A 23926-nucleotide genomic window follows, 5' to 3' on the forward strand; every position below is an offset into this window, starting at 1 on the left:
TTAATTAGTTTGGATAATATTTTGAACAATCACTAACTAATCATAAAAAAATCTTCACTCAGTTAATAGTGATAGATCCTAATTTAATTAATAATAAATTTAATTAATGATTATTTTGAATGTTAGCTCACGTTAATTCTCATAATCTTTAGGTGTTGCTGCTGAATACATTTTAATCTTAAGAAATGTAAAAAAAAAAAAAAACTCATTGTGCTTCTTTTTATCTAATAGAGATTGCTCCCTGGAACGGTGGGATTCATTCTGCAGATTGATTATGAAAGATTATGAGACTAGGCTCCTGAACACTAATATAATTTAAGTGGAATTTAAGCATTGGTTAATGTCACTGTAAGATTAAAAGGAGTAACAGAAAAGACAAATAGGGAAAAAGTATTTCGATGCATTACACTAAATGAAACTAACAGGATAATGCTAGACTGTTTTAATTCACACAGCACAGCAAACACGCAGCACTTGCCGCAAGATTTATTTCATATTACATAAATTTAACCAGGAAGATCTCATAGAGATACCACATTTCTTTTGTTTGAAAGTCCTGATCATACATAGACTGAAAAAATACTAAGCTCAAAATAAACAATAATCACACCACCATTTTAATCAGATTTTGATTTTGTAGCATGACATCAAGCAAGCTGGTAATGCTTGGAAGTCCTCCAATGTGTCTGGAATTAATCAAGTCTGCAAAGAAGAGAGTTGGTTAAAATTCTTCCACGGTGATATGAAAAACTCATTGCCAGTTCTTGTTGGCAGTTTCTGCTGCCAAGGGAGGCACAGCCAGTTATTAGGTTTATGATGTCATCAGTTTTTCACATAAGGCCAGTTACCCTTGTATAGCTTTTTCGCCAAATAAATGATATCATTATTTGAAAACTTTTTGATTTACTAAGTTTATTTTTTTTACCTGGTTTTAAAATTAGTTTGAAGATCTGAAACATTAAATGCAACAAAAAATCAAAAACAGAAGAAATGTATTTTTGCATAGTAATGGAAGTGTAGTCTTTTTATTAAGCTTTACTAAAGAATTTTGAAAAAGGTTGAACATGGATTAAAAAAATATTGCCACTTAATTGCCACTAAGGGTGATGTCATTGGATTAATAACTGTGTCGTCCGCATATAAGTGAAGCATAGCTGGAGCTAGACCAATTCAGGATTCTGTGTGTAATTCATAGAAAAAAGAAATGGTACCAAAATTAACTCTTGAAGAACACCCAAGCAGACTTTATAAAAGAAGCCACGGTGTACAAGATCAAATGCTTTAGTTACATTTAAAAAGAAAGAGCAGTACATCCTTTTTTTCCTAAAACAGTAATGCCGTTGTTTGTGACAAATGTAATGGCAGTTATTTTACTGTGGCCTTGTCTAAAGCTCGATTGTGACTAGCTTAAAATAAAAGATGTTTCACCTGTAAATTTATAAAAGATTAAAATATTTTAGCTGTAACTACGATTCTTCACATAGAGTGATACAGTAACTGTTTAAAACATTAAGACAACAATTTTAAAACCATTGCAGTCTTTGATGAGCTGGAAATGAACCCACTAAAACACAAAGATTAAAAACTGAGGCAAAAACAGCTGTTTGAAATGAACATGATCTCAGCAAGATTTCGGTGAGGAAACTGAGAACAATGAACACTTCTCTAGGGACTGCATGGGCAGGGGTCATTCCTTTGAACTACATTTTCGAGACAGAGGTAAACTGAGTTCTTGTATCCGAGTGGACGGGTTAGCAGAGCGAGCCGTCCAGCTAACAACATATGGGTCGTACCCGTCAAACAGTGATTTCCTCATTTTGGGACAAGACAGTTCACAAAGTCTCTGGCTAGCCACATGATTTCTAGCTGCTTTGGAAACTGGCCAGCATACTGGGCGCTCTCCCTCATACTTGGGGTGGTCATGCTTTGGAGCTGGAAAGACAAATGCAGTCAGTAACAAGCAGAACAATGGCAACATCTGATCAAAAACATTGTTTGAAGGAAATTTAGACCCACTGGCTAGTAGCTCTATATGGGCAGATGTTCTCGAGGCCAACTGGGTCATAGGTCGAAGTTCAGATCTGAAGCTAGATACTGCTTGAATCTGCCGCCTCCTTGGCTGGGCAAGCTGGCAAATCCGGTAAGAGGCGACTGCTGTCTGTGTTCCTCTATTCAACTACAGAAAAGATTGTATTAAAAACAAGAAAAGCATGACCTAGATAGAGTAGCTTGCATAAACTAAGTTGCTCGCTAAAAGTTCTACTGCCAGGACAAAGTGGAATCTTAAAATTTAAGATGGTACAATAATCTTCTTGTTGTAATTAAAATGGACTACTTTCATTGAAAAGTAACTTTTTTTGCAATTTTTTTGTATACAGTGGAAGGCATGGCCATCATATGTATTCATTTAAAGATAAGTACTATGCAGCAGTCTCTCCTTAATTATGTTTGTAAGATTCAACTGGAGAATGTTTCTGTACTACATACTTTTTTTTTTTGACATTTTTCGACACTGCTCAACAGTGCAGTTATGCAAAGTCATAGTTTTAGGTCATGTGACCTACATGTGTTACACAGCAAATGTGATGTTATGGATTCATAAATGTAATTATATTATTAGCTAGTAATCACATTTTTTGGTTTTGTTACATTTAAAATGGCCAAATTGATTATGCTTTTGGCCATTAATGCATTAGTGGTTGCTACACAGGCCAAAGTTGTGCAAAGTAGAGACTCGAGTGGAGGTTCACCTTCTGGCAGGATATGACCCCAAACATACAGAATTAAAGTTGTAGAGGTGCCCATTGGCTCAGTGGTAGAGCAGATGCACCACATGCAGAGGCTATACTCCTCAAAGCAGTTGTCCCCGGTTCAGTTCCTGGCCATGGGCCAATTGCTGCATGTCTTCCCTCTTTTCTCTGCCCTTCCATTCAGCTACTAATGAATAAAGGTCACTAGTGCAACAAAAACCTTATTAAAAAAATCAAGGTGTAGTGAGTTACAAGCCCCCTGGAATATTAGGTTACTAAAGATCCTGAAGAGAATATATTATCTATCAATGTACACAGGTATCCAGACCGATCAAACGACTGTCCATCCCTCCTTCCATCATCTTCTGCTTATCTGAAACTGGCTTATAGAGGTAACAGATTCATAGAAAAACCCACGCTTTCCTCAAGTATGAGGCTCTGCAGTTTCTCATGGGACATCCCACAGCATTTCCATTACAGAAAGTATATGAATATAGTTACTCCAGCTAGTTTTAGATCTGACACCGGGTTTTTTTCCCAGTAGGACATGCCTGGAAATTCTTCATTTCCATACTTTTCTAGTTTGTGTAGGAAGCCTGATGTCTTGATCTCACTCCATCCTGCCTCCATTTGCAAGTAACTAAGGACACAAAGATATTTGAACTCGCCTGCCCAAAAGAGAATTGACATGTTGCTACTCACCGGTGCTGGCAGAGGGCGGCCAGGCTGCCACTCTTCTACAGGGGCTCGAGGTTGAGCCAATTTACATAACCGTTCAGATGGGACGGCCCTGAGAGCCCATTTGCTGACCTCCCATATGGGAGAGAGCCTGAGGCAGGAGATACAGGAGATAACCATGAAATAATATGAACTGAGACATTAAAGAAAGAGACTGTTTAATTTATTTTGTATTAACATAAAAATGTATGAGGGAAAAAATTATAGAAAAGGGGGGGAGTTTAGATGAGACATACAAAATTAATTTTCTTGATTTGTTTATAGAGACGATTCGATAAACATTATACTATATTAGAGATGTTTAGTGACATGGCACCTTTTCCAAAATGAGAGGTAAGAAATGTTTAGATAAATATTAATCAGAAGAATGGTTCACACAAGCCAGGTTCATGCTTCAAACTAATATAATTACGGGACTTGAGTGTAGAAATCTTTACTTCTGGTCAAGTCTGACCAACGAGAAGTCAACTCTGTGAGAAGCAGGAGAAACCAACAATATTACTGTATTATCACAAAGATCTTGTAATTTAATGGCAAAAAAGGGGAGAAAAAAGAAAATATACCAATTTGTGTGGTGGGTTCAGTCTTCTCCGGCGGGATTTTATCTAGCCAGTAAACAGAGCGACTGAAAAAAAAAAAAAAGGCTCAAAAACTAAAAACAAGAGAGAAACTGTACAGCAGCAGCTGGTGGTGAGACTCATTCCTACCGGTTCAGATCTTTCAGATGGTTGTGTTTAGGCTGAGAAAGTTGCTGAATTTGCGTTCCCATGACTAAAGTCTAAGCTGACAATACACACTTTGGAAAAATAGTAAAAACATACAGTTTCCTTGCAAAAGCATTGGCAACCATTGACATTTTTCACATATTTAATTTTACAACCCCATGGTTCAATGTATTTTTTTGAGATTTTATGTGATAAACCAACAAAAAGTAGTGAGAGCATAGTGACATCAATTTATATCCAGTCCCCTTTAATCTGACAATAAATAAAACCTGGTGCAACCTTTTGCCTTCACATGTCACATAGTGAATAAATACTGTGTTTAATTTATTAAGGAAGTGTTGAAAATAACCTTTTAGCGGGTATTAGACATTAAGCCCACATTTCTTCATTACATCTTATCCAACAGCTGTATAAGCAGCAGTTGGATAAGAGGTTAGAGGTTCATTAGACAACATTAGTGAACACAGCAGACAGGTCAGTGATAAATTATAGAGACGTTTAAAGTAGGGTTAGGTTAGAAAAGGGTACTCAAAGATTTGGGACATCGTCAAACCATTATCTGAAAATGGAAAGACTATGGGGGGCCGCAGGGTGGGGCTTTGGTTAGCACTGTTGCATTGCAACAAGCAGGTCCTGAAACCCATTTAAAGTTCAGTTTGCTATAAGACATGAAGGGGAAAAATGAACATGTGGGAGCAAGTGATGTGGTTAGATGAGACCGAAGTTGAACTTTCTGCCCTACAAGCAGAATGCTGTTTAGTGGAAAACTAACAACGCACAGTAAACGAATCATACTCAAGATGAAAGGTGGAGGCAGCATTATGCTGTGGGAATGCTTTTCTTTGGCAGGGCGGGGGGAACTTGTTAAGGCAAATCTGGAAGAAAAGTTATTATAGGCAGCAAAACAGTTAAGATTGGCATGGGTAGGACAACAACCCTAAACACAGAGCTAGAACGGGTCAGTCAAAGTTCACACCACAACCCAAACAAGTCTGTGGGAAGACATGAAAATTAATGTGCATAGATGCTCTTGATCTAATCAGACTGAGCTTAAACTATTTTACAAAAAAAACATTAAGGGCCAAGCTTTAAAAAGCCATGTATTTTCCTTCCACACCCATAATGTGGTGCTTTTAATTGTTCTGACATTTAAAATTCTAATAAAATACATTGAAGCTTGTGGTTATAATGTGACAAAAATGGAAAAGCTCAGGGGGCATGAATTCAAAGAACAGTATGTAATAGGAGCTGTCATACCACTCCTTTAAACTGCCCACAAGCTCTTTCAACAGCAAAATAAAAAAATGTTGACATGATAGAATAAACAACCAATTATTAATTTTGCGTGCCCTCAGTCAATAAGATTTTATTTTGTATTTTGCAGTCATTACCTGGTCAGCCTCTGAAGTAGCTCTTTTGTATTGACGCCTGCTGGTTGCTATAGTATCAGGTGACAGCAGCCCAAAGATTGTCTATACTGAGGAGAGGAAAGACCAGTTTGTTTTCTGTTGGCATTTAGCTCATTTCTTTCATTAATTAACTGCTTTTATTGTAGTACGGATGATACAGACATGTTTAATATCCCATGGTCTCATTACTTTTAAACCACAAGAACAGCATCTCCCCAGACTTACCTTTAGCTTTACTCCGATGTTTTCCTTTTTACAATATGTCAGGTTTTAGAAAATTAAATCATGCATGTGTACTACAAGAAAAGAAATCCCAAAATGAAATTAAACAGCGCACAGAAAAGTGGAAAACACCTTTATTTTGAGCTTACATTTAGAATCGTATAAAAACAGTCCAGTAAATAAACTACCAAAGCTTTGAAGTGATCAGGACCACAAAGCCACAAGCTTTCTGTTGAACACTGTACTCATTATTCTCTAAACTAATATTGCAGGAGTTTGATGTTAACAAGTCGTATTAACCTGACACATTAAGATGATGAAACAAGAACACTGCAGGGTACACGGCTGCAACATCGCAGGACATTCACAAGAATCTGAACAACACAGAGCCCAAGGAAGAAAAGGAAGGCCAAGGCAACTGATGTAGTGTTTGGGTCATTTAGTAACAGAGACTTCAAGAACAATAATAGCATTGTTTGTTGCTATAGAAACATTTTGGCTGTGGTTTTAGCCACCTAGATATCTGATGAAAACAAAAGAGAATAATGGAAGAAAAACAACCATGGTCTTGGGCACAAATTAAATTTACCCCCCCTCCAACAACCCCAAACTTTGTTTCCGTCTGAATCCCGTTTGACTGCATGAAGGCAATACAGATCAAGCATTGTTAAATCTATTCTGCTATAGCTTCTTGACATTAAAACAAAGATTTTTTGGCAACATATAGAAAAGATGGCACCGCACAAACTCTTCAGGGCAGTGCTGGAAGGATCGCAGTGGAAAATTGCGAAGAAACAGGCGGAAGTGTGTAAATGTTGAGTAGACATTACTTTCAGTAGCACCAGGAGAAACAGTAGCATGCGCATCAGTGTCAGAGGGTCTGCACAATGACGGGGTACAGCAGGGACATGTGCTCAGCTCCTCTGATTGGCAGCTTGTGTGTAGTGTAGTAGTGGATGACCTCGGGGATGGTGAAGAAAGGAGGACTGTTTTCACCGAGGACGTAATGATGATCTGCGGACTGGGTGAACTTCATGTGCATGAAGCCTTTACAACTCCTGACACAGAAAAACAACACTGGTGAGTCCAGCCTGATATTCCAACATCGACATTCACAGAAGCATAATAAGAGGGATGATAGAAAATACATCAACCTTTTGTTGCACGCATAATGCCTGAAAGAAATATTCTGTTACACACTTGATCGATGGCAAGGGTTAGGACAGATGGTTCTGTTTAGTCTTTGAGAGATGGCTCCTCAGCCTTCTCCAAGCGCTTATATGAGATATGATGTATGCCACAATGGGTAAGGATCAATTTCCAATGTCAACATTTCTAGGTGAAAATTACAACAGGTTTCACCTCATCTCCCCAGCTGTGAGTCAGTGTCGTTTCAGAATCAACCGAGATGATCACAAGTCATTTTTCCAAGTCCAAGCCAAGTCTCAAATTTCAATTGGCTGAAATAAACATTCTTTCATTGAATGTAGGACGACTAGTCTGCCTTTCGCACTGCATTGCTGTAGGTTATGAATCCAAATTGTGTACTTTGCTAGATTATTATGGCATAATATTTTTTTATTAGAAATGCAGTCATACTCAATAAATTAGAATATACTGAAAAGTTCATTTATTTCAGTAACTCGGGTCAAACACTATTTCCATCATGGGAGAAGAAGTGGAGGTGGTGGAGGAGTATAAATACCTCGGTGTTCACCTGGACAACAGACTGGAGTTGAGATGCAACTGTGAAGCTGTCTACATACCAGTGAAAGCCAAACATTGTTAGTATTTGAATGTTTGGACTAAAACTGTTTTATACCAGTGACCCAGCTACTCTACTTAGACTTCAATGAGTGCCCATGACTGTTATTATTTGAATGACGGGACCACAACTGCCTCATACCAGCGACCTCGAGGATTAATATTATCATTTTTCTTCTAGCACAGGATGAATTCCTTACCACAGAGGACTTAATGGGCAAATTACCTCTATTAGAAAGATTGGATTAGAACCAGCTCTTACCAGTAAATCCCCAAGGATTATTAATGTCATTTGATTTGTTTTTCTGTGTTTAATTTTCTGTATCATTGTAATGTTTTTTCTCATGTACATCGCTTTGAGTGCCTTGTTGCTGAAAAGCGCTATATAAATAAACTTGACTTGAAGGGACAGAGCAGACTGTACTTCTTGAGGAAGCTTAGGACCTTCAGTGTTTCCAGCAAGATCCTGTATATCTTCTATAAGTCTGTTGTGGAAAGTGTGATCTCTTCTACCATCATCTGCTGGGGAAGCAGCATCAGAGCCAGGGACTTAAAAAAGCTCAACAAGCTGATAAAAAAGGCTGCCTCTGTTCTGGGGACTTCTCTGGAACCTCTGGAGATCATTGTGGAAAGAAGGATTCTTCATAAAATGAAGAACATTAAAGAAAACCCTGATCATCCTCTTCATTAGACTGTCCTAAAACAACAGAGTGTCTTCAGTCAGAGGCTTCTTCAGATCTGCTGTAAGACGGAGCGCTACAGGAGATCCTTCCTGCCCACAGCCATCAGCATCTACAACAGCTCTTTGAAGAAACCTGTATAATATGACCTATAACAACATTTAATTTCCCTTTGGTATAAATAAAGTATTTTTGAACTGAATTGAATTTCACTAAGTGAAACACATCCATCCAGGCTTCCCTCTCCCCAGCCACTTGGGCCAGCTCGTCCGGGGGAATCCCAAGGTGTTCCCAGCCCAGCCGAGAAACATATAGTCCCTCCAGTGTGTCCTGGGTCTTCCTCTGGGCCTCCTCCTGTTGGGACATGCCCGGAATACCTCACCAGGGAGGCATCCAGGAGGCATCCTAACCAGATGCCTGAGCCACCTTAACTGGCTCCTCTCAACATGGAGAAGCAGTGGCTCTACCCTGAGTCCCTCCCTGATGACCGAGCTTCTCACCCTATCTCTAAGGGAGAGCCCAGACAGCCTGCAGAGGAAACTCATTTTGACCGCTTGTATCCGTGATCTCATTCTTTCGGCCAAAACTCATGACCATAGATGAGGGTAGGAACGTAGATCGACCGGTAAATAAAGAGCTTCACTTTTTGACTCAGCTTTCTCTTCATCACGACAGACCGGTTACAGCGCCAACATCACTGCTGACGTAGTACCAATCCGTCCAACAATCTCCTGCTCCATTTTTCCCTCATTCGTGAACAAGACCCCAGGATACTAGAACTCCTCCACTTGAGGCAGGACCTCCCCCCTGACCCGGAGAAGGTACTCTACCCTTTTCCGGCTCAAGACCATGGCCTCGGAACACATTGCATAGAATAATTACACGTAAACTGGTGTTTTCTTTTTTTATGTTTTTTGCAGCAGTAGTGGGCTTAATTTTCCTCATTTTTCGACAGTAAGCTGACAGGAAAGGAGTGGAAAGAGTGGGAGAACTCTTAGAAAAGGTCGCTTGGGGCGGGAGTCAAACCTGCGACAGCTGCGTCGAGGACTGAAGCCTCTGAATTTGGGTGCCGTGTTTTACCCCTGGGCGACCGCCGCTTACAGCTAATGAAAGCACGACATTTAAGATTAGAATATTACAACAGACCAGTAAAGTACGGGTGGATGACTAATTGTAGTGTAAAGCGCTTTGGGTCCTTGGACTTGATAAAGCACTATACAAGTACAGGCATTATACCATATGTTCAATACCTTAAAGGTGGTTATTTTCAAAAAGTACTTTTAATCTGACAAATTAGCGTCATTGGAACGGATATTCTAATGTATGGAACACAGGTGTATAAATATGCGTTTATGTTAATAGAAAAACACTAGAAATCAGTTAAAACCTGTTGATGTCAAGTTTGTCAAGTGCTTTTTTCTTTGTAACAAGGCAGTTAACACCCGTCAGTCCCTGTGGTAAATGTATGCCCCCTTCACTATATAGCACACAACATAGAAGACTTTCCCTCTTCATACTTTGATTTGGATGATTTAAAGATTAGGGAACTATGTTTAAACCTGCAATTTGACAACGAGAAGTGCTCATAGGTAGTTCATATCTGCAACTTTAACCATGGCTGGTGTGGGGATGCCACACTGGATACTGAACTTAGACCTATCAGGCAACTTCGAACTTTACCAGCTGGAATTTTGACACCAAGGCCGTATTCTGTATTTCCAACTAGGAACTAGGTAAATCCAACCTAGTTTTTGAGTACATATAGAAGGCAATATGAGAGACATTTTGTGTGGTCAGTGTTACAATGCTACAGCTATCACAACCGCTTGTTACATACCTGGTTAATAAACCAAGCGCATCCCTTTACAGGGGCACATGTGTTTCACTGTTAGAGCTCAGATACAAGATTACCTTCACCTTCTGATCATGAGGTTCGAGTCTAAGACCACGAGTCCTAAGTCAAGTTGGCACACACTGAGGTGTCAGTTTAAGTCAAGTCTGAAGTTTGTGCTCTAAGCCTGTGGGTAAATTATGTCACAACACCTACACAAAGTGTTTCAGAAAGAAATAAGGTGGTGGGATGGGAAAAGGCAACATAAATTAGGCCACAGGTTTTCTTTTCTTAGAAACCCATAACCTGACCCTGACCCAAAACAGATCACACCCACAGCCTCACAACTGCGTGACCTCAGAAGAAAAAAAGCGACTAACAATGAATCTGAAATCTCTGCAGGGATCATTCTTTGTACAAACATAACACTCGCCTTGATCCAGCGCTGTTTTGTATAAATGGATGACAACCTGTTGTTATGAGGGATCTTAAGGCTGCCCTTTACATAAGGCTAGATATGAAAGGCACCAGAACTAGCATGTTTTGCAAATCTGGGTGCGACATTGTTCCAATAGACAAAAGCTCTTATGTTGTTTCCTCAAAGAATTTCTCAGACAGTGACGCAGACATTTTATATCATCCAGGTTAGATAAAGCAGCTCCATCAATCATGATTCTTTAGGCAAAGATGTGTTTATGAAACATTAGAAATTCTGAACCTTGCAACACACAAAAAAATTAATGTACGAAACTGTGTGTAGACATGTCACTGCACAAGTAGCCTTCATCCCAATTTGCGATGAATTTGGCGTAGCTGCACGTGGCGTACAGCGTGTCCACCTTAGAAATTATTAAACCTGACTTGTTAGGAATTAATCTGCTGTTCAGACACCGTTTTCTTTTTCAGTGAGAATGAAAGTGTCCCTTAGATGATTCATATGCATTTTATGCTTCTCAGCTTACAGAACGGCAAAGATCGATGCGCAATTAAATCTACAGGTGACAAAATAGAGGAAGTTTTATAGTTTATATCCGACTGAGGATGTTTCCATCAATTTCTGAGGTGTGCTACGTTATTGTATGAGGCTAAATGTGATCCAGTTTTGTCGCTCTGGTTTAAACCATAAAAAGCTCAAACCCATGAAAAAACATCAGGTCTGATGCTCCATGAATTAAATAAAACTGAATGGGGTCATATTTCAGTGTAGTTAGGTGAGTTTTAGTTCTCTGTAGTTTGTCGACTGAAGAAATTTGCGTGGCTACCGCACATTTTCACAGCAGGTCAAAATTTGCGTGGATTTCTGCACACTTTTGCGCGAAGTTCATTTTTGTACATGCTGGGTTGTGCATCAAAAATGCGCTGCAAGGTTTTTGAGCGTAAGCACGCTTCGTACAAGAGGCCCCTTATGTTGAGTTTGTGTTGGCTCCCCATTTGGCATTTTTGGGGTGTTCTTCACCCCACTTTGCATATGCAGTTTGAGTTGTGACCCTGCATGTGATTGCTGCTGTGCGGTGTATGATGTTTAAATAGAAAATGCAATATTGTGATGTTTGCAGTAAGTTTCCAGGTGCCCTTTTTTATTATCTGCAGTGCTATACACATTAAAAAAAAAAAAAAAACACTATTTGTAAAACACAATACACCTTACATTTGCCAATTTTAGAAAATCTGGCAACTTTTTACATGCACAGATCTAATCATGATGGAACACTTTGGTAACCTTCTTTAGTAGAACAGAGACAGCAAAAAATTATAGAAGAGTAGAAGTTGCCCAAAGGCCTAACATGACCTTACAAGCACCGACCTCAGCGATTCTTACATAAATTCACCCTCAGCACATTCCAACAACAAAACAATATTACAACATTTAGAAAACATTAACATGATGTGAGTTTCTGTTCTTGGATTAAAAGTACAGCTGATTTTGGACAAATAAGAGACATAGATTGCAAAATGGGATTAGAAATTAGGCCCATGTGTATACCTGAGTGATAAGGAGTAGTCTTTCTGGCAGCTCTGGCTTTTCCTCACCAAGTAGGAACTCTCTTTACACAGAGTCAACAGAGACTCCGCCTCTGAGCGGCTCAGGGTTCCATGGTACCATCTGCAGAAAACCAGAAAGAAATATAAACATGAACTTAAACTGCTTTTTAGAAAAGCCATACCCAAGGTAGAACTTTAAGATATTGCATAACATCAAACCTGAAAACGGATACAATCAGGTAGGTCTGCTATATGATATAAATGAGAAGGAGGAAGTTCAAACCATCTCTTACATCGATTATTATGGGCAATGTGAGATCGTTGGGAAACAAGTTGAATGAATTCCAAGCCCTACAAAGGACCCCGCCAGAGTATTGGAAATGCAGTATTATGTGTTTTACTGAGACATGGCTGCAGGATCATATCCCTGACTTCATCGTCTCTCTGCCAGGCTTTCTAACCATACAAGCAGACAGAGATTTAAAGAGGAGCATCAAACGCAAAGGAGGAGGACTAGCAGTAGTTGTGCACAACAGATAATGTAATCCAGGATATGTTACTGTGAAGCATCGTCTCTGCAGTCCGTCCAGATATTGAACTGTTAGCAGTAAGTTTTTGTCTATATTATTTACCCAGAGGGTTCATTCACCAGTGTTATTTTGGCAACAGTTTACGTTCCACCATCAGCTGTTGCCAACACTGCATGTGATGCCATCAGCTCAGTTGTTGCTAAGCTACAGACACAACACCCAATTGTGTTTGTGGCAATAAATGGTCATTTTAACCATGCTTCACTCTCTGCTACACTTCTAACATTTCAACAGTTTGTCAGCCACTCTACGAGAGAAAACAAAACGTTGGGTTTTTTAATGGAAATCTCTAAAGCAAGACCCCCTCTAGGCAAATCAGATCCCAATCTTGTTTTTCTCTGCTGGAAATATAAGCCCCTTGCTCAGAGACAACCTGTAATAAAAAGAACTGTGAGAAGATGGTTACAGTGAGCTGAAGAAGCCCTGAGAGGATGCTTTGAGACTACCGATTGAGATGCACTGTGCCAGCCACATAGAGAGGACATCAATACCATGACCGAGTGTGTAACTGACTATATGAATTTCTCTGTGGATAACACCATCCCCACCAGAACAGTAAGGTGCTTCCCCAAAAACAAACCCTGGATCACCAGTGACCTGAAGGACCTGCTTAACAAGAAAAAAAAAGAGCCTTCAGAGAGGGAGACAGAGAATTATTGAGGAGTTTACAGAAGCAACTTAAAGTCAAGATACGAGATGACAGGGAGGTGTACAAAAAGAAGCTGGAGAACAAGCTCCAGCAAAACAATATCAGAGATGTGTGGTCAGGGATGTAAATCACAAGTTTCAAGCAGAAGGACAACTGGACCGATGGATGTCTGGACAGAGCCAATGTACTAAACACATTCTTCAATAGGTTCAGTTCAGAAACAAGCTCAGAATCCATCTCTCCTGCTCACAACCAAACAGACAGCGAACCCTTCTCTGACCTAAAGCATTCCTGTGACACCTCAGATGTTTTATCTTTCACCACAGGGGACTGTAATCTCACCATTCCTCTTCACTCTGTACACCTCAGACTTCCAGTACAAGACAGACTCCTGTCATCTGCAGAAATACTCGGATGATTCTGCAGTCGTGGGGTGGATCAGAGATGGACAAGAAGCTGAGTACAGGAAGGTGGTGGACCGCTTTGTGGCATGGTGTGGAAACAATCATCTCATCTTGATTGTGAAAAAAACAAACGAGATGATTGTAGATATCAAGAGAAACAAGTATAGGTCAAACACTATTTCCATCATGGGAGAAGAAGTGGAGATGGTGGAGGAGTGTAAATACCTCGGTGTTCACCTGGACAACAGACTGGAGTGGAGATATAACTGTGAAGCTGTCTACAAGAAGGGACAGAGCAGACTGTACTTCTCAAGGAAGCTTAGATCTTTTGGTGTTTGCAGCAAGATGCTGCATATCTTCTATGAATCTGTTGAGGAGAGTGTGATCTCTTCTACCATCATCTGCTGGGGTAGCAGCATCAGAGCCAAGAAGGCTGGCTCTGTTCAGGGGACTGCTCTGGTGTTATGTGTATGAAACAGGAGAAAAAGTATATTATAAAAGGACATACTGTCATGAGTGGAAAGGTCCAGGTTTGGTCATTGGCCAAGATGGTGTAGTAATATTTGTCAGGCATGACGGAACCTACGTCAGAGTACATCAGTCTAGGCTAAGAAAAGTGAATAACCCACCAGAGTAAGAGGAAGAAATTGAAAAAGAAAAATTAAAACAGATGAAGAACCTTTCAAGACTCTAGCAGTGACACTAAATGAGGAAGACAATGATTTTCATAAGGAGAAAATGGTATCAACAAGTCATGAACCAGCTGGTGCTGCAGAAAATAGTGAGTGCTCGTGTAATTCAGGTCATCCTGGAGAGGGAGATCTCCCACTGGCACACTCAGCAGCAGGCAGTGACTGATTGATACTGAAAGCTGGACAAGCAGTAAAATACACAGATAGAGAAACAGGTCAGAAATATACTGGAATAATTTTCAGCAGAGCAGCAAAAGCCACTGGGAAACACAGAAACAGGTATAATACAGGTCCTTCTCAAAATATTAGCATATTGTGATAAAGTTCATTATTTTCCATAATGTCATGATGAAAATTTAACATTCATATATTTTAGATTCATTGCACACTAACTGAAATATTTCAAGTCTTTTATTGTCTTAATACGGATGATTTTGGCATACAGCTCATGAAAACCCAAAATTCCTATCTCACAAAATTAGCATATCATTAAAAAGGTCTCTAAACGAGATATGAACCTAATCATCTGAATCAACAAGTTAACTCTAAACACCTGCAAAAGATTCCTGGGGCCTTTAAAACTCCCAGCCTGGTTCATCACTCAAAACCCCAATCATGGGTAAGACTGCCGACCTGACTGCTGTCCAGAAGGCCCCTATTGACACCCTCAAGCAAGAGGGCAAGACACAGAAAGAAATTTCTGTACGAATAGGCTGTTCCCAGAGTGCTGTATCAAGGCACCTCAGTGGGAAGTCTGTGGGAAGGAAAAAGTGTGGCAGAAAACGCTGCACAACGAGAAGAGGTGACCGGACCCTGAGGAAGATTGTGGAGAAGGGCCGATTCCAGACCTTGGGGGACCTGCGGAAGCAGTGGACTGAGTCTGGAGTAGAAACATCCAGAGCCACCGTGCACAGGCGTGTGCAGGAAATGGGCTACAGGTGCCGCATTCCCCAGGTCAAGCCACTTTTGAACCAGAAACAACGGCAGAAGCGCCTGACCTGGGCTACAGAGAAGCAGCACTGGACTGTTGCTCAGTGGTCCAAAGTACTTTTTTCGGATGAAAGCAAATTCTGCATGTCACTCGGAAATCAAGGTGCAGTCTGGAGGAAGACTGGGGAGAAGGAAATGCCAAAATGCCAGAAGTCCAGTGTCAAGTACCCACAGTCAGTGATGGTCTGGGGTGCCGTGTCAGCTGCTGGTGTTGGTCCACTGTGTTTTATCAAGGGCAGGGTCAATGCAGCTAGCTATCAGGAGATTTTGGAGCACTTCATGCTTCCATCTGCTGAAAAGCTTTATGGAGATGAAGATTTCATTATTCAGCCCGACCTGGCACCTGCTCACAGTGCCAAAACCACTGGTAAATGGTTTACTGACCATGGTATCACTGTGCTCAATTGGCCTGCCAACTCTCCTGACCTGAACCCCATAGAGAATCTGTGGGATATTGTGAAGAGAACGTTGAGAGACTCAAGACCCAACACTCTGGATGAGCTAAAGGCCGCTATCGAAGCATCCTGGGCCTCCATAAGACCTCAGCAGTGCCACAGGCTGATTGCCTCCATGCCACGCCGCATTGAAGCAGTCATTTCTGCCAAAGGACTCCCGACCAAGTATTGAGTGCATAACTGTACATGATTATTTGATGGTTGACGTTTTTTGTATTAAAAACACTTTTCTTTTATTGGTCGGATGAAATATGCTAATTTTGTGAGATAGGAATTTTGGGTTTTCATGAGCTGTATGCCAAAATCATCCGTATTAAGACAATAAAAGACCTGAAATATTTCAGTTAGTGTGCAATGAATCTAAAATATATGAATGTTAAATTTTCATCATGACATTATGGAAAATAATGAACTTTATCACAATATGCTAATATTTTGAGAAGGACCTGTATATCTATACAGTGGGCTAGAGGAAATTGCTGGATCCACAGGATCAGTTGATATGGGACAAGTAAACAACCTTGAAGTGACAGCATCTGAAAACGACAAGTCATACACTAACAACAGGGATGAAATACTAGTGGTGGAGGAGGATATTTTCTTACAAGACAAAAAAACAGAACTTGACAAATGGAAAAAAACAATGTATTTAAAGAGGAGAAAGATGAACATCAGAAATGCGTATCAACAAGGTGGGTGTGTATTCTTAAGAAGACACAGGCGGGCAGTGTACCCAAACCTAAACTTGTTGCAAGAGGCCTTGAAGAAATTAACACTCAAGAACTTCCTAAAGACTCACCCACATGCTCCTCAGAATCCCTGTAGATGGTTATTGCAGTCATATGTCAAAATAAATGGAAAATTAAACTCTATGGACATTAAAAGGGAGCCTTTTTACAAGGTAAAGATTCAACACCAGATGTAAATATCCTTCCACCGCAAGAGCCAGAGAGTGAGTATGGAAGCTAAAGAAATGTGTTTATGGCTTGGCAGATGCCTTATTGTTCTGGTACAAGGTGAAAGAAACTATGCAGGACCTGGGGGGCACTGTGTCAAAGGTTGATCCAGATGTCTTCTACTGGCTCGATGATTTCTGTAAGGTGACAGGAGTCCTTGCATGTCATGTAGATGACTTTGTATGGGTGGTTCAGACCTGTTCTCTTCAGCTGTTATCCCCAAACTAAAAGCCGATTTTCAAGATGGACGAGAAGAATATAACAGCTTTAACTACATTGAAATGGAGGTTCACTCTCTGCAGCATGAAATAAAAGCAACGTACATACATAAAAAACCTACAGCCGATTCCTATGGATCCCACCAGAGCACCACAACAGGAGGCTCCTTTAACAGGCCAACGGACAACCATTCCCTTCCTGATGCCGTCAAGCCTACAAAATCTGTAACCGAAAAGAGGTTTCCTCTTAAGGTCAGCATTATCAAAGATCTCATGAACTCAAGGACAATTAGAGAAATAATATGGACATTTACCAAAGGGAAGCTTGCTAATTGCTTAACAAAAGTGGAGACATCTGCAATTGGATTGCTCATAACCCTCGGTGAAGGTGAATGGCAGTTGAAAGACTAAAAACAAAAACAAAAATAAAACAAAAGCACTAGTTTGGTGTTCCTAACATGACGTTAAGTTAAAATGTTGCAGATTGTTGTTCTAGTCTGTTCTGTGTTTTTTAAAGAAAGAGGGGACATTGTTATGTTGCATGTAACCTACTATGGATGGATGGAGTGTGAAGAGATGTGGAGGTGGGAAAGCAGGACCGGGGGGGCATTCTTGTGCGATGTTTGTGGTCCAGTTGTGTTTTGTAATGGCAACCGTTAAAGTGCAGATCACCGGTGTGATCAAGTTAACACTGGAACCTCTGGAGATCCCTGAGCAAAGAAGGATTCTTCATAAAATCAAGAACATTATGGAGAATCCTGAGCATCCTCTTCATGAGACTGTCCTACAACAAAGGTGCCTTCAGTCAGAGGCTTCTTCAGATCTGCTGTAAGACGGACCGCTACAGGAGACCCTTCCTCCCCACAGCCATCTGCATCTACAACGGCTCTTTGAAGAAACCTACATAATATGAGCTATAACAACATTTAATTTCCCTTTGGGTTGAATAAAGTATTTTTAATTGAATTGAATGTAGAATCTCCAGTTGCTCATAAAAAGATTATCTCTGGTTTTCACATCAAACCTCTGCATTATCAATTAGAGGGAGTGTAGATTTCCACTTACACTTGCTGCTCCAGAGGCAGAGATGGATCCACCCTCTCCCCCAGCAAAGGAGGAGTATCACCAACAAGACGGAGTGTTGTTGCGTCAGATGCAGTTGATGCAGAGGCAGTTTTGGTAAACCTTGTGTGTTCTGACTGAGCTCGGGAGCGTTCCCTTTCTGCTCCTTCAAACTGAACTACAGCCAGACAGAGAGCAAACAATGTTATTCTCCTAAAGAAGTAGATGTTTAGCCCTTGGATCACCCAATTTACCTGCAAGAGCTTTAGAGATGTTGTCTTTCTTCCACTCCCACGGCTGGTCGTACTCATCAGCCGGCCTCTCATCGTCCTGAGGCAGCCGGCTCTCCCTGCTGTCAATCAAGCCAAGTCTACCGTCAGTTTTCTGCATCTGCTGCTGTGCTGGCAGAGCAGCTCGATGGTGGGGACGGCTCTTCTCCTCATAAGGGTTATCGTATAACTGGCCACCATCTCCACTCGGGGACCTGGTAGTCATGACGCTGTGTTGCAGATCTGCACAGTAAACAGACAGGTTACAACTCAAGCTGTTGTATGCATATAGTGCTTCACATAAGTATTCAAACCCCCTGAGGTTTTTCACACTTTGTCACATGAATACAAACCTTGATGCATTTTGGGGGTTTTATGTGAAGAACAAACATAAAGCAGCAGTGAGTGTGGAAAGAAATGTTATTCATTCCCATGTTTGTAGAAACACTTTTTGCTGCGATTGCAGCTGCAGGTTTTTATCCATGTCCATACCAGCTTTGCACATCTGAAATTTTTGCCCACTCTTTTTTCCAAAACAAGCTTAAGCTCAGTCAGATTGTTGCAGCCCCCTGTAGCTCTGGCTGTATATTTAATGTTGTCCTGCTCAGGATTGCTCTGTATTAGGGCTGCTGAATATTGCAGTGACGGTATAAAGTACAACAAATCCAGAGTTTCCGACCACAGCAACTTCTTCCGCACTCGCTGTGTCCCCTACATTATTTGTGGCAACATTCAAACAGAACATCATGGCTTTCTTCTTGCTACTCCTCGATTAAGACCAGATATGTGGAGAACTGGACTGATAGTTCTTGTGTGGACAGATTCTCCCATCTGAGCTAAAAAGAATCTATTATGTGTTGGTCTAGCACATAAAGTACCTATAAAATTCATTTGAAGTTTGTGGTTGTAACGTGACGAAGCGTTATGTTGACTCCCTCTCTTTTTATAGATTCACTACGTTTTAGGAAAGTCTTGTTTAGGTACCTCCCAGGCACTGAAAGGTGAAACCCTGATAAATGTCTAACATGGCAGAAGTACAGTATACTCCTGTTTGCCTTTTTACACTATTTCAGCCCATGTGAGTCTTATACTAAACCTGCAATAATCCGCTGGGCCTCGAATGGCTCCATGTAGCTGCAGCAGTCTGTTGGTGCAGATTTGAGCTCCCAGTTCGGTCTGGCTCTTGGGTCTGGACGTGCATCAAAGGGATCAGAGTAATCTGTTTCACCATCTGATGCTGCTGGGGCAGAAGGAACCACCTTCGTGGGGAGGCAGTCCAAGCATTGCACATAGAAATATAATAAATTAAAAGCGAACATTTTAGTTAGCAAAGACAATGAGAGCTGTTAGAGATGATATGGAAATGAATGAAAAACCAAAATATAGGTCCGTGAATAAGAGGTGAAGGGAGAAAATGTAAAAAAAACATAAACCATGAAAAAAACATAGTGCTTACAGGCTCTTCGTGAACAGTCACTGGACTGAGAGGAATTTTACAGCGGCCAAACTCCTGAGAGTCCACTTTAATTAGTCTGTGTTTTGGAGACACAACTTTCACCTGAATATAAATGAAAATAATTTAAAGAAACTAAATAACTGTCGATTGCTGAAAAAAAAAACAGTGAACATAATTAAATCAAACCTCAGTGTAAATCATTGAAAATAACCATTTAAGATGTGATGTATTTAGAAAGCAAAAGACTGAACTCGTGCGCAGACATCAGGGCTTTGATATCATACCTCCACACCTTCAGACAGCTCAGAACCGAACGCAGGGAAAGAGGGGAGGCTCACTGTTGTACTACAAGAGCTAAAACCCCCATTCTGATGCTCCTTATCACTGTGTTGATAGGGATCCTCAAAATCCAGCTCCTTCTGAGCTCTGTAGGCCCTTAAAATCTCACTCTCAGTGTAATCTGGCCTCGGGGGCTGAGGAGGATCACGCCTGCTGCCTAGGTTTAAGTAGTCCTTTAGCCACTTTGCCATGGATCTGTGGAAAAAAGGGGTGCACAGTAGAATAATAAGAGATATCATAAAGCAAGAGACACCGAAATCACTGCCTGACCACAGTGCCTGGACTCGCATCCGATACCCTACAGAAACATTTCCTGATTTTATTTGCCCCTTTAGAAACAAATTACTATCAAAAAGTGGATTTAGAGCTCATTTCATTACTTTATTGCCATAATAAAGCGAGTATTTATAGTAAAGTGTACCCAAAATAAACTGATTGCCTTTCCTAGTGGATCAATCAATCAATCAATCAGAAACAGGGTGATGGCAGCATCATGCTGTGGGGATCATTTTCTTCACAAAGGACAGCAGAGCAAATTAATAAATTTGAAATGGAGCTGCTACCCAAAACAGAGAAATGTTTAGTTGTCTGGCAACAGGGCTTTCTGAATGTATTGGAGATAAGGCGATCATATCTGTGGGTGAGGTTGTCAGTTTCCTCTAAATAAGAAATGATCTATGCAATGATATATACAGACTTGTAAATTGCACATGTCCTTCTTAGAATGGTCCTTCTTCGAGCAAAGATTTGAACATGGATCTCCAAAGACACTATCTAGTCCATCTGACTGAGCTTAGGTTATTTTGCAAATGAGGATGGCCAAGAATTTCAGTCTGAAGATGCGGAAGGCTAGAAGAGTCAAATCTCAAAGTACTTGCAGCAGTAATTGCACTGCAACATAGTTATACAGGACACTTTATAGAGAGTTTTATTTGTAAAAACAATTGGAAAACCACATACAATTTTCCTTCCACTTCACATTAATGCATTACTTTGTGTTGCCCCCAAACACACGTTCAGGTTTGTGGTTGTAACAGGACAAAATGGGGAGAGGTTCAAGGCATTTGAATATACTACTTTAACAGTATTAGGCCCTGTAAGGGATGCTCAATGGAATGGAGCTGTTATCCCTAGAGAAATGTTTGTGTATCATGGGCATTCATATCTGAAAGCGAAGTCGTTGGTCTTCCTCGAACAGCTTTGGAAGTTGAGCAGAAAGAGAGAAAAGTCTGAAGCTATAAGGCTTAAACGGCTGCCGCTGCTGAAACCAAGATCTGAACAAATAATAGCAAATGGTCAGGTTCTAAGAGTATTTCTTAAACTTCTGGTGGTAAGCCAAATATATATCACATAACAGGTGTGTGTGGTGTCACCAAATGCAACATTTGAACAGTATCATGGTAAATAAGCATTATTTGAAACAAGAATATTACAAGATAATAGAGCATTTTGCAAAAAGAAACAACAACAAAAGAACAAACAATGGTAGGGAATTATGTCATAAGTAGCCAAAATGTCAAAAAAACAAAAACAAGTTGTTGCTCGAGGGTTGCAGCTTTTCAAGGGCAGACATGGTTTTCACTGCCTTTTTGTTGGAGCTGAATTTTATGCTATTTATGTAGGTGTTGAATAAGAAATAAAGACTACAAAAATGGGTTTGTGTTGCAAAAATTTAGAGGAGCGAATATAAAACTTGCCGTAAATTATAAACAAACAACGTGCCTGGTTCTTTAAGGTCAAGTTTTTCCATACCAAACAGAATATGATTATTTTTTAAATGAATGTTTATACCTTTTTTATATCAGTCCGGAAGATCTTAGTGTAGCAGCAATTCCAAAATGTAGGTAATAAAAGTTTTGCAAAAGGTGCACAATGGGTCAAATTGCCACTGATACATTTTAATCAAAATGTTTTTACTTGGTAACAATCATAAAAAATATTTTTATCTTGTTAAGTACATATTTTATAGGAAGCAACCATGTACATTTCCAATTAATATTTTTAAAAACTTGTCTCTCGGGAATATTTCTTATGATTTTGTTGCTTATGATTTTATGCTTTCTTGCTGATAAAAGGACATTACAGTCAATGTAAAGGGTACTAGGAAGCAGTAAATATTAATGTAATATGCCAATATTACAGTACTATTAGTAGTAATATTATAGATACTTTTTAATACACTTAACTTGTAATAGAAAAAGAAGAGTTCCACTGGTCAATAATAATAATAATAAGCTTTACCATCATCATGAATTAAATAGATTATTTCAATAACTTGGATGACTTTAGCCAGCTAACTAAGCTAAAGAGCTAGTAAACATTTAGGGAAGGTCAAAAGATTTTAAGCCAGCAATTCGCTCCCCAACTATTACTGTCAAGAAAATAATCGGAGAAAACTTGTTTTTAATTCTGAAACATAATAGAAATTCAATAAATAAGCTGTGCAACTGGCGAGCATCCCTCAGTAAACATGTCCAAGCTAACTTAGCTTGAGCTAAAGAAACTCACCCTCTTTCTTTGGACTGACGGTTCCCCCCGTTCCGGTTATGTTCCTCCGGTTATCATCCGGCGGATTTCATGAATGTTGTCTTTCCTAAAAATAAAACATGCTCAAAGAAAAGCTGGGTGAGAGACGACCGGGTTAGCTAGCTATGGGTAGCTAAGGCTTGGACTGACCCCAGGACAACACACCGACTGGCATGGCACTGTGCCGCCGAGCCGAGGGCACGTTGGGATATTTGAATTTTAAGTAGCAGATTTATTTCCGAGCATCTGAGCGAAGCCACATCCATATAGTCTCATAGATGCAGCAGCTATGCTTCATTTGATTCAGCTTAGTTGCAGTGTAATTACATCAAAAGCCAATATTTACCAAAAACTCCAGGTGGCTTTTCAGGACGCATTTATAATGTTTCAAGATGGACATGTGGATGAAAAATATTTGTCAACCCTTCATGCCTTGCGACAGAACTTTATGTATAAATTTAAGGGCCATTTGTTTGATTCAATAGATATCATTACAATGGGTGTTATTGTAATAACAGTGAGACAAGGTGTTCCTCAAGCTGCTAGAAAACTGGAACAATTGTATCTTTTAAAATGGCTGCATCTTTATGAAAAGCATTGTCTATATATCGCTTTCAGGTCACTTTTTTCTTTGTACTTTGTATTTTCATTGTACTTTGCACCGTTTGCCGGCAGCAAAAAGGTCCTAGGTTCAAATCCTGTCTCCGTGTCTTTCTAGATGGTGTTTGCATGTTCTCCTTGTGTATGAGGGGGTTCTGTACGGTTATTCCGGCTTCCTTACACACCCTAAAAACATCAATTGGTGACTCTAAATTTCCCTTAGGAGTGAGAGGGATGGTGTGCCCTGTAATGGATGGGCGACCTGTCCAGGTGGAACTCTGTCTCTTGCCTAATGACCGCTAGAGTCCGTAAAGATGAGCAGGTATAGACAGCAAATGAATGAGTGGCAATATTCAAACTTGTTCAGGTTTCTGCTATGAACAAATTACACAAAAAAATCATTTAAATACTTAAATAAAACTAATATTTCAAGGATTTATTCCTAATTAAAAACTAAATCTGAATTTCAAGGTAGTATAAAAGTTTCCCAACCCCTGAAAAGAATTCTTCATCAGAGCACACCGTTTGTCACAATGGCATGAAAGCCTCTGAAGATATACCTGGAAGCCTAGCTCACAAAGTTTAAGTTAAAAGGGGCAGTGGCTACGTCGCCTGTGA

The 23926-nt window shown here is 40.1% G+C and overlaps 2 protein-coding genes and 1 long non-coding RNA gene across 5 annotated transcripts; all 3 read right to left on the minus strand.

Annotated features, from left to right (window-relative positions):
• Positions 1-476: 476 nt before the first annotated feature.
• Positions 477-5786, minus strand: theg (theg spermatid protein). Its single transcript, XM_047345637.1, has 7 exons — positions 5772-5786; positions 5605-5651; positions 4052-4113; positions 3901-3958; positions 3453-3579; positions 2017-2176; positions 477-1932 (listed from the first exon to the last, which is right to left on the minus strand). The coding sequence occupies exons 1-7, from the start codon at positions 5784-5786 to the stop codon at positions 1688-1690; spliced, it is 714 nt and encodes a 237-aa protein (XP_047201593.1). The 3' UTR covers positions 477-1687.
• A 174-nt stretch (positions 5787-5960) lies between these two features.
• LOC124855680 (SH2 domain-containing adapter protein F-like) lies at positions 5961-22971 on the minus strand. 2 transcript variants are annotated; one of them, XM_047345675.1, is made up of 8 exons: positions 22691-22971; positions 20128-20377; positions 19844-19945; positions 19484-19646; positions 18373-18630; positions 18122-18296; positions 12104-12223; positions 5961-6902 (listed from the first exon to the last, which is right to left on the minus strand). In XM_047345675.1, the coding sequence occupies exons 2-8, from the start codon at positions 20371-20373 to the stop codon at positions 6716-6718; spliced, it is 1251 nt and encodes a 416-aa protein (XP_047201631.1). In that variant the 5' UTR covers positions 20374-20377; positions 22691-22971; the 3' UTR covers positions 5961-6715. The 2 variants fall into 2 exon arrangements, with proteins under 2 accessions (XP_047201631.1, XP_047201632.1); XM_047345676.1 differs by lacking the exon at positions 19844-19945.
• LOC124855681 lies at positions 16341-18074 on the minus strand. 2 transcript variants are annotated; one of them, XR_007035118.1, is made up of 4 exons: positions 17609-18074; positions 17371-17463; positions 17166-17279; positions 16341-17062 (listed from the first exon to the last, which is right to left on the minus strand). It is a non-coding gene; the product is annotated as an uncharacterized LOC124855681 (long non-coding RNA). The 2 variants fall into 2 exon arrangements; XR_007035117.1 differs by having other exon boundaries at positions 16341-17279.
• Positions 22972-23926: the final 955 nt, after the last annotated feature.

Source organism: Girardinichthys multiradiatus, chromosome 19 (genome assembly GCF_021462225.1).
Source record: "Girardinichthys multiradiatus isolate DD_20200921_A chromosome 19, DD_fGirMul_XY1, whole genome shotgun sequence".
NCBI classification, from domain to species: Eukaryota; Metazoa; Chordata; class Actinopteri; order Cyprinodontiformes; family Goodeidae; genus Girardinichthys; species Girardinichthys multiradiatus.

Excerpts from the sequence above, each read along its gene's own strand:
- LOC124855680 (XM_047345675.1), bottom strand. The coding sequence starts at position 20,373 with ATGGCAAAGTGGCTAAAGGACTACTTAAACCTAGGCAGCAGGCGTGAT. Across the intron at positions 18,297-18,372 it reads CATCTCTAAAGCTCTTGCAG|TTCAGTTTGAAGGAGCAGAA; the intron begins GTAAATTGGGTG and ends GTCTGGCTGTAG. Across the intron at positions 12,224-18,121 it reads CTGCCTCTGGAGCAGCAAGT|ATGGTACCATGGAACCCTGA; the intron begins GTAAGTGGAAAT and ends GGTTTTCTGCAG.
- theg (XM_047345637.1), bottom strand. Across the intron at positions 4,114-5,604 it reads CTACTTCAGAGGCTGACCAG|TCGCTCTGTTTACTGGCTAG; the intron begins GTAATGACTGCA and ends TTTTTTTTTCAG. Across the intron at positions 3,959-4,051 it reads TGAACCCACCACACAAATTG|AGTTGACTTCTCGTTGGTCA; the intron begins GTATATTTTCTT and ends TGCTTCTCACAG.